Source organism: Atta colombica, unplaced genomic scaffold (assembly GCF_001594045.1).
Source record: "Atta colombica isolate Treedump-2 unplaced genomic scaffold, Acol1.0 scaffold52, whole genome shotgun sequence".
NCBI lineage: Eukaryota > Metazoa > Arthropoda > Insecta > Hymenoptera > Formicidae > Atta > Atta colombica.
In genome coordinates, this window is record NW_017259542.1 from 1,137,690 (window position 1) to 1,148,293 (window position 10,604).

At 28.5% G+C, this 10,604-nt stretch overlaps 1 protein-coding gene and 1 pseudogene across 2 annotated transcripts; both read left to right on the top strand.

The window, feature by feature from the left end:
- The window catches only part of LOC108691776, an 11,214-nt pseudogene extending 9,691 nt beyond the window's left edge, over positions 1-1,523 (top strand).
- A 2,202-nt stretch (positions 1,524-3,725) lies between these two features.
- LOC108691813 (serine protease snake-like) lies at positions 3,726-7,839 on the top strand. Of its 2 annotated transcripts, XM_018199727.1 has the most exons (6): positions 3,726-3,793; positions 4,046-4,090; positions 5,540-5,611; positions 5,839-6,100; positions 7,050-7,297; positions 7,517-7,839. In XM_018199727.1, exons 1-6 carry the CDS (start codon positions 3,787-3,789, stop codon positions 7,837-7,839), a joined length of 957 nt encoding a protein of 318 aa, XP_018055216.1. In that variant the 5' UTR covers positions 3,726-3,786. The 2 variants fall into 2 exon arrangements, with proteins under 2 accessions (XP_018055216.1, XP_018055215.1); XM_018199726.1 differs by lacking the exon at positions 3,726-3,793 and having other exon boundaries at positions 3,964-4,090.
- The last annotated feature ends 2,765 nt before the right edge of the window (positions 7,840-10,604 follow it).

Consider the following 10,604-nt stretch of genomic DNA (forward strand, 5'->3'; position numbering starts at 1 on the left):
TATATATATATAAAAATGTACATATATATAACAGATCAGACACTTAGATGTTTGCATGGCGATTAATTCAATTTTCTTCATATATTTAACAGATCTTTACACATTCAACATAATCAAAATAATCACATTAAATAAATTTCAGAGTGCGAGGAATATGCAAGAGAAATTATGAATACGATAGTCAGACGTAATTCGTCGGATATGCGTGAAGTGACTAATATCTGCATGGATGCGAATCGCTTGGTGACTGATGGCATTGAAGCGCAAGAAGGCGAGTTTCCTCACATGGTCGCCGTGGGTAAACGCAATTCCGACGAGGGCAACGAATTCGTTCAATTTTGCGGAGGCACACTGATTTCGCATACTTGGGTGATTTCCGCTGCGCATTGCGTACACAATATAATGTAAATTTCTGTTATTTTTTCAATTTACTTTACAAATTCTGACGAAGAAGAATCTTTTTTTTTTCTTAGCTGTTATTCTATCGAATGCAACAATGGATTAAATAAAATCACGAAATTTGAAAATACTTTTTAAAACTAATTCTATAGTGTTTTATAAACCTCGAATAAGAAAGTATAGAATTTTAAGAGTTACTAATTTTTTATATTTCAAATCTATTAATTGCATATGACATATGTAATTGCAGATCTTAAAAAAATTTATAAGATTAATCTTACAATTATTTAAGGAATTGATTAACAAAGTCTTGTACATTATATTTTTGCAGTCGCGCAAATGCCGTAAAAATAGGCATGAATAGATTGACCAGAAAGGCGTCATTATTGCCATTAAACATGCGATAAAACATCCCGATTATAAACCACCCGCGAAGTATGCAGACATAGCTCTAATAGAGCTCATGAACCCTGTCATATTTAATACATTCATACGACCTGCCTGTCTTTATCAGCAATATGATACTGTGCCTCGAAAGGCCTGGCTTACTGGCTGGGGAGCCACCAGTTTCGATGGTAGGTAACCCGATAATTTTTTATTCGAAAATTTGAAAACTACAATCAATCGCAATCGTAGAATTTGAAGAAATAGTCGTAAAATGAATTTGAAATTCTAGATGTCTACATTTAGTAAGAGTCTGCATTATGGGATTTTTTAATAGAAGTTCTTTATTGAATGTTAAAGATTTTTATAAGGTAGAAGTACCGATTTAAATTAAATTATATGCTTTAGACGAAGGGAGTGACCGATTGTTAAAAGTTCAACTGGATGTAATAGACAATCTGTACTGTGCAATACAATACAACGATTCTGGAATTGAACTTCCATATGGTATCACAACGAGTATGATCTGGCGATCCTCGCAATAATTGGGCCAGAGATTCATGCTATGGAGATTCTGGTGGTCCTCTGCAAGTCTATCCTGAGAGCGAATGTTTTTTTCAAGTAATCGGTATTGTCAGCTTTGGTAGAGGCTGCGCACTATACCAAATCCCCGGTGTTTATACCAGAGTGTCTTATTATCTTCGTGGATTGAAGATAATGTCTGGCCACATGGACATTAATTAAAATTAGACTTACAAAAGGTATTAGACTTTTACAAAAAAATATCTTTTTATTAAATTATATTTAGCGAAATCAAGAGTCTTACACAAATAACTCTCAGTTGAATTTTCAAATTACAAGTTATCTTAATTAAGACATTTTATAGAATTTGCAAATCTTTTTTATTTACTATTTTATAACATAATGATCTTCATTTATTATATAGCAATTTATGATTCTGTCTTATAGAATATATGTAATGTAAAATAAATTAATAAATTGCAATAAATTATATATATGTAGAATTGATGTTGATATTTTGAATTTTATTAATCAAACAAAATATTACTGTCGTGGATTTTTCTATCTGTCATTATAAGGACTATAATTTGTTATATCAAGTTGTTACATTTTTGCAAAATATATATAATTAGAATTTTGTCTGTTGTCTCTTCCATAAACTGCAAAATATTTAAAAAGTACATATGTTAGATTTTGAAATCTTTTGCAATCATATTGTTTATAAATTAGGCAATAAAACGACGATGTATGTCTATTATATATATTTATATATATATAATTTTGATGTATAATTTAGCTCGAAACTTTGTGTGCATTTTTATTACAATTTTTATTCCTTTAATAATTTTTTAGATATATTGGGTTGTCCGGAAAGTTCGTGCCGACTAAAATTAAAATTTTAGTATACATTTATTAAATTAAAATGTTCTGCGTTTCAATTTTCCTTCAACATCAGCACGAACTTTCCGGACAACCCAATATCATATGCACTATCATATTAAGTCTAAACACCTGCTATTTGTTAACTAGAAAATTTTCCTGTTGCTATAGAGTTTAGCAGAAAGCAAAAATTTCTTTAAAATAATTTTCATAATATGTTCGAACGAGTATATAACACGATTGCGTCATCATTTTTTTTGGATATTTACAATAGTATGTTAAATCGTTTGATTATCTGGGAATTTTCCATATCAATTAATATTCTTTGAAACTTCGTTGCCTCAAAAAATATTAATATTCATAATATAATTTGTATAATAAACTTTTGATGCCATATAATTAGATAACATAAAATTATGAAAAATTATATTAAAAAAAAAAACAAGATTTATTGACCATTTTAGAAATTTTTAAATTTGGCAGAATCCATTAATTGTATTATACGTTTGGCAACAAAACTATTTATTAAAAACCCAACGGAATTAAACTTGGAATCACGCCATTCTTACAATATTTTACGCGAATATTAATTAAATTTTATATCCTGTAGGTATGAAAATATATTAATGTAATAACATTTTTTTAAATGTTCATATAATGAAGTATTGAAGTTTTTTCGTTTATTACAAAGTTATTTAATAATAATAATCTTGTGTACCTTATTATGTGTGTATTCTACGCAATAATAATAATTATTAAACAGTTCAAATTATTATAAATGTCGACCAATTTCTAATTTGCCAATTATTAAATAATTTTTATTTTTATTTCTACTCTCTAATTCTTCACGCTTTCACACATATATTTTATATAAAATATATATATACATATATATATACACATACATACATACATATATTTATATATAGGATGTCCCTTAAGATTTTGCCAAGCACTTTTGTGTAGATAGATCGGATTAAATTGAGTCGGAAAATCTTCTACTATTTTACACTTTTTGCAATTGTTAATGAGATATTAATTGCTAAAAATTGCTGAATTGCTACAGAAAAACTGCAAGAGACAAAAATCATTTATTTTCTTTTCATAAGACACTAAGAATTTTTTCAGAATTTTTTATCAACTTTTTAGTAATCCATTTTCTCATTTTTATTAACAGAGAAAATACGATGTTAAAATATTCTCAGAACTTTATAAAAAGAAAATAAAAAATTTTTATCTCTCATTATTTTTCTATAAAGTTGATAATATTTGAATAAAAAATGATTGAAGACCAATATTCAGCAATTTTTAGAAATTAATATTTTGTTAATTATTACGAAAATTGCAAAATCTTAGAGTATTTTTCCCTTCCGTTTAGTCTGCTCTATCTACATAACACTTGGCAAAACTTACGAGATATATCCTGTATATATTTATTTTTTATATTTTTGCATATTGATTCGTAATACCAAACTGGTTTGTCTTTTTCCTGTTTTTTCAGTATATCTTCTTGTCTCATTAATTTTTGCGGAATACACTAACTGGTTTATCCGGCTCGACTAATTGGATAATCCAAACTGACCAATCAAACATTGAACGAAGATGAAAAGTATCTACTTAACATTTTATTTTGTTCTCTGTACAATTAGAAGAGAGATAAGGAAGCGAGAGAGAGAGAGAGAGAGAAAAAAAGAGAGAGAGAGAGAGAGAGAGAGAGAGCCATAGATTCCACTATTATTAATCCTTACAGCAGCTTGTTTCTGTCGATGTTAGATTGCCTTGACATTAAATACTTGTGTTAAATATTTGTGTGTACCTCTCACGCGTTTTTCTTTACTAATGAATCTTTGTTTTGACCTAGTTGCAATCTTCATAATCCTTGATGTGGTTTCCGTTTGGTCCACAGGTAGGAAGAATTCACAATTGTTGTTTCAAGTGTTATTTATCACAAAATCCTATTGTGTGAATCATTTTTTGCGTTGTTAAATATCATTATTGTGTTAACGTGATCGTTGTGGTGATTTATTACAGACTTTGTTGTTAAATCCAAAAATCCGTACATAATAAATATATATAAAGAATGAATATTTGTTCGATAGTCATATAAATTTTACACTTATTCTAATAATATCTGATTGTGATTCCATGAATTTTTGCACACATATAAAATTTTTCATGCATAAGTAGGTATAAACGTAAAAATATTCATAAATGTGTATAATCATAAATGGAATATGTTCAAACGTATTCATACAGCTCCTTCTTTTGTAAAATTACTTTTTAGTATAATAGAAATAATAATATTAATATGAAAATATAAAAAATAATTAAAGGGATAATTTTCGCATTTTTTAGAAAAAAACAAAAAATATAAAAAAAATTTGAAAAATATAATAAAATTTGCTATATATAATTATGCATACTTTTATATATAATTATACATAACTAATTTTTTTACCTTTCTTCAAACTTCATTTTTTCTAAAACAAGTATTGTAAATAATGACCCTTTTAATTATTTTTAATGTGTTTACATTACTATTATTATTTCTATTATGCACTAAAAAGTAATTTTACTTTTTTTTAGTAAAAGAAGGGGGGGGGATATATATGAATATGTATGGACACATTTCGTATATGATTGTACATGTTTATGAATATTTGGATATATTTATACATATTTATACATATTTATGCACGAAAAATTTTTTATGTAATATTATATATGTAATATTATATATGTAATATTATATATTAGGTAGAGATAACGAGATTGTATGTATATTATATGTATATTATTCATATATGTATAAAATAACATATGCTTACTTGAAAATATCTAACTGTATCAACTGAATATGAGCTTTATATGTTTTTTAGATAATGATGGATTTTTTTTTGAAAAAAGAAAGGATCTCAAACAATACAAATAACAATTCGATTGTTAATTCCGGTATTGCAACTGATTCTTTACACCAATCGTTTATAAATCATTTCAATATTCAAAACAATTTTTTCTTGCAATCATTAAACGGTAATAAAATTAGAAATTCATTCTTGTCAAATTGTATCACAATTTTGTATCACAAAACTGCTAACATAATATTTTCTAATAATAAATTTTAATATTTTTCCTAATAATTAATAATTCTAATAAGTAATCCTTTTTGAATTTTAAAACCGATATACAAAGACATAGAATCTTCTAGTTCACGACCTGTTACAAATCTTTATACACACCACTATCACATTATGGTACATTAATATATTTTAAAATAATACCTCATGTAATGCGCCAACATCTAATAATAATTTTATATCTTGTATTTCTACTTTTCCAAAAATTTATCTTTCAGTTTCACCTCTACCGTCATTAGAGGATTTGATATCCCTTAAGATGAAGTCAGTGACACCAATATCAGAACTTAGTAAGTAATTAATGATATTATATATTTTAAGAATTTGTATGAGATAGAAAAAAATTTACAGATATAAAAATCTAAAAAGTATATGTATTTAAACGTTTATAAATATCCGCCTAACAGGCACTTGAATGACTGATTGATTTTATTTCCTTATTATATATATATTTCTATACATCTTTATGTAATCAACATAAATCACAATAAATAAATTTCCATAAAATAAATTTCAGAGTGCGAGGAATATATAGGCGAAATTGCGGGTACGTCTTTTATAACGTCTCTGACTGCTTCATCAGATGTGCGCAAGATAATTCATACCTGCGGCGGTACGAATCGTTTGGTGGTTGGTGGTACCGAGGCGCGAGTCGACGAGTTCCCTCACATGGTCGCCTTGGGGAAACGCAATGCCAACGAGTTTGTCTTAATGTGCGGTGGCACGCTAATTTCACATAACTGGGTGATTTCCGCTGCGCATTGCACTCATGGAACAGAGTAAATTTTAGTATTTCTTTTGCATTAAACTGTATTAAGAATTCTAATGAAAAAACTTTTTTTATTTTTCTAATAGTCATTTTATTGAAAGTAATGATGAATCAGATAAAATCTCAAAATTTGACAATACTTTTTCAGATTAATGCTGTAGTATTTTTCAGCATATTATACATCTTGAGAAACTTATGAAATTTTAAAAATCTACTTGATTTTGTAATATTAGATATCTTTATTTTAGACCGCATATGTGAGAACACCATCAATACTAGAAATTAAAAGGCTATAATAATCGAAATTGGATCTTCATTGCTTAAATCCTTAAATAATTCAATCTTGAATTATTATATATACTATATGTACTTGCATATGTACTATATTGTAGTCTTTCAAACTACGCCGAATTGTTTTTCCGGACTATAAACGCAATTAAACTACTCTAGTAATTGCGAATTAAATTGACAAGTAATTTTAATAATTTGATGTTACAGTCAGGTATCATATTATAAATATGTTAATATGTTGAAAAAGTTAATAAAAATTTATTGCAAAAAATATTACCTCGGCCGAGAGAGAGTCGAACTTGGATCTTTCTGTTTTTCGTACGAGCATTCTAAGCTTTTAGATCACGGAGGCATTTGATTTTGTAATTTAAATATATTAGAAATTGTAGAATATAATCATGTAGACTTAATCTGATATCTTGCAATTATTTAAAGATTTGATTAACAAATATTAATTAATTAGATATTATATAATTTAACAAATATTAACTAATGTAAGGCCGGAATCAGGCTACATATTGAAGATTGAAGATTGAAATTTGATCAATCAAAACAATAGGAGCTAAAATTTCTTTGTCCTCAATTTTCAAATTTCAATCTTTAATTTTTAATCTCAATCATCATCAATGTAGTCTGATTCCTACCTTATACTTTGGATTTCTTTGCAGCGGCGGTGTAACTGATGCAAGGATAGGTTTTCACAGCTTGACAGATCAGAAAGGCATCACGAGTGTCATTAAAGATATAATAACTCATCCGGATTACAAACCACCTGCGATGTATGCGGACATTGCTCTGATACAGCTCATGACTCCTGTTTCTTTTAGCACATCTGTACGACCCGCGTGTCTTTATCAGCCTTTCGACACAGTGCCCACTCAGGCTTGGGTGAGCGGCTGGGGTGTTACCGAATACAGTAAGTAGCTCGGTAATTCCTCATGCAAAAATTTGAAAGTCCTAAAATTGAAAGAAATAATCATAAAGCTAAATGTTTTTGAAAATCTGGATGTCTAAAAAAAGTTTTACATTTATTAAGAACTTATATGCAGAAAATTCTTAATAAATGCCTTCATTATGAAGGTTAAAAATTTTTATAAGATAGAAATACCAATTCAAATTAAATTATGTATTTCAGGTGGAGAGGTGAGCGATCGATTACAAAAGGCTAAGCTGAATCTGGTAGATAATCTGTCGTGTACAGTACAGCATAATAATTCCACAGCAATTCCGTACGGTATCACACCAAGTATGATTTGTGCTGGCGGCATTAAAGATACTTGTCAAGGAGATTCTGGTGGTCCTCTACAAATAGTCCATCCTAAGAGCGAATGCCTCTTCCAACTAATTGGTATTACCAGTTTTGGTCAGGGTTGCGGGATGATCGATATACCCGGTGTTTATATTAGAGTATCCCATTACCTTTCGTGGATCGAAAATATTGTCTGGTCACAAAAATAAAAATCATAATTTATTCAATGTTTACGAACAACATAAAAAAGTTATTTGTTAAATTAATTTGGCTAAAGTTAGAGCTTAAGAGAATTATTTTTCAAATAAATAAGATAAATTAATTAAAGATTAAAAAATTTATAGCATTTAAATGTAAATTTAATGTAAATTTTCTCTGCTCATTATTTTATAGTGTCATAGTCATTTATCATATAAAAATAATTTTGTAATTTTAGCATATTATATATGTTTTAATTATTGCTTTTGCGAAAATACTATAGACAATTAACTATATAGAGATGAACAGTTTGCGCTATTTTGATTAGAATATAAGTACGAATAAATTAAGAAATTGCAAGAAAGTATGAATTATATGTAGAATAAGAAACTAATTTTAATTTCATGTAATGATAATTGCTAAAGCTTCGAACTTATTTGGGTAAATATTCCTCTTAGGGTTCTCTCTAAATGTCCTCCGAGAAATCTTGATCTGGATCTTGATTCTCAAGAAAATCAAGATTATTGACTTTTTTGTCGCTTGTTATTCATTAAAAAGTTATCAATTTTATTGTGAAAACGTTTTTATGAATAGGACAATTTTTCAACACAACATACACATTTCAACATGAAGAATGTATAATACTTTATTCATTACTTAATGATACATCATTTAATGGATGTAAAGAAGCCATTTAAAAAATTGCGATATTCTGTCATTAAAATCATGTTTTTTAAACAAAATTCTGCTAAATAATATTCGTAGTGTCCTACATTAAAATCATGATAAAGTAGAACGCTTATCACGCCATAACCGCTCAATATTTTGTGTATGCATCAGATTCAGAGTCAACAAAATTAATAGAATGATTAACGGTCTGATGCACATAATCAAGTTCTTTTAAAAATACATATTCTTTCTATGAATCACTGTAAATTATACTATCTGATATAATACGTTCCTGAATTGTTCTCATTAACGTTTGTGCAATTTTTCATAGGAACAATAAAAAAAGATTTATTGCTACATTCAATAGTACCAAAAACCTATTACCTACCAATTACCCGTCCTCGATTACATTTTCTTCGATTAACTTTCGCTTCATCAACTTCCATTATCACATCACGATCACTAAGCATACTAGTTTCTTGTCTCACCCATTGAATTAATAACTGGAAAATAATGAAAAGAATAACAATCAAAATCGCTTTGCTTGGAAAGTCGCGCGCCCTCAAGCAGGAGAGAGGTGGGTGGTACATAGTTGGGTTAGGTTATTGTATACCCAGAAGTATAAAATAGCCTAATCCTAATCAAACCGTGGTATATAAATAATTTATAAGATTTTCATAATTATAAATTAAAATTAATTTATGAAGAAAATTGTGGAGCAACATCTTCGCTCTAATCAGACAAATAACTGTTACAATTTACTCAAATAACAATGTTCTTATAAGCGCATAATATTATTTGATATTAAGCAATATTTTAGACATATTTTTAAAATATAAATAAAATAATATTAAATGTAATATTTTAAGAATTAAAGTTTAAGTATTAAAATTATATAATATTAAGTAATATTCTCGAAATATTATAATGGAAGGTTATATATCCACTCCTGATAATATTGATTATTAAAAGTAACATTATTTAATGGTACTGTATAATATTGTATAAACATTAAAAAGAATTATAATAAAATTTATTTTAATTTGTAAAACTGTTACAACTGTTTAGTAATAAGTATACGTTTAAAAATTGAAAATAATTTTGGCGCGCAATTGTAGAACTGGATATGTACTTAAAATCATGAGAAAACGTTTTTTTAGTACAAGATGCAGCATAAACTGATAAAAACTTTTTGTTACTGGATTGTTATTGGATTGTGAATTTAAATTGCATTAAATTAAGAATAATTAATCAATATTTCAGGGATATTAAGATAATATCTAGGATATTACATAAGTGAGCATATAATTATACAATACTCTCATAATATTAACAAATATTATACGATATTTTCAAAATATATATTAGATGTACAACTTTGCTTCCGCCGTTTTTTTTCCGAAATTCGAGGCTTTATTGTAAAAAACTGGTTATACATTTATGATTCAAAGTATTGTCCATTGCTGGCTACTACTTTCTCCCATCTTTCGGGTAGCGTCGATCCCGCGTCGAAAAAACTGGTCATCTTTTGAGGCTATCCATGAATCGATCTAATTTTTACTTTTTCATAAGACCGGAAGTGCTGGTCAGCCAGGCCGTGTGCCATTGATCGAAACAAGTGATAGTTAGAGAGAGCAACGTCTGGAGAATATGGCGGGTGGGGTAGGACTTCCCATTTCAACGTTTCCAAGTATGTCTTGACCACTTTCGCAACATGGGATCGAGCATTGTCATGCTGGAAAATCACTTTATCGTGTCTCTCGTTGTATTGCGTTTGTCTTTCAATGTTCGGCTCAAACGCATCAATTGCATTCGATACCGATCGCCTGTGATTGTTTCAGTCGGTTTTAACAGTTCATAATACACTATGTCGAGCTGGTCTCACCAAACACAGAGCATGACGTCAAAATCACCGTTCTTGAAGCGTTGAAACCACTCACGACACATTCTTTCACTAATAGCGGCCTCACCATAAGTATTTGAGAGCATTCGATGAACCTCAGCCGCAGATTTCTTCATATTGAAGCAAAAAATTAAAACCTCCCGCAAATGACGAGAATTTGGCTCGTAAACTGACATTTTCAATCGAGAATAACTTTATGATGCA

Coding starts and splice junctions, on each gene's coding strand:
- LOC108691813 (XM_018199726.1), top strand. CDS start 4,024: ATGAATCTTTGTTTTGACCTAGTTGCAATCTTCATAATCCTTGATGTG. Junction 4,091..5,539: donor GGTTTCCGTTTGGTCCACAG/GTAGGAAGAATT, acceptor TTTATCTTTCAG/TTTCACCTCTACCGTCATTA. Junction 5,612..5,838: donor GACACCAATATCAGAACTTA/GTAAGTAATTAA, acceptor AATAAATTTCAG/AGTGCGAGGAATATATAGGC.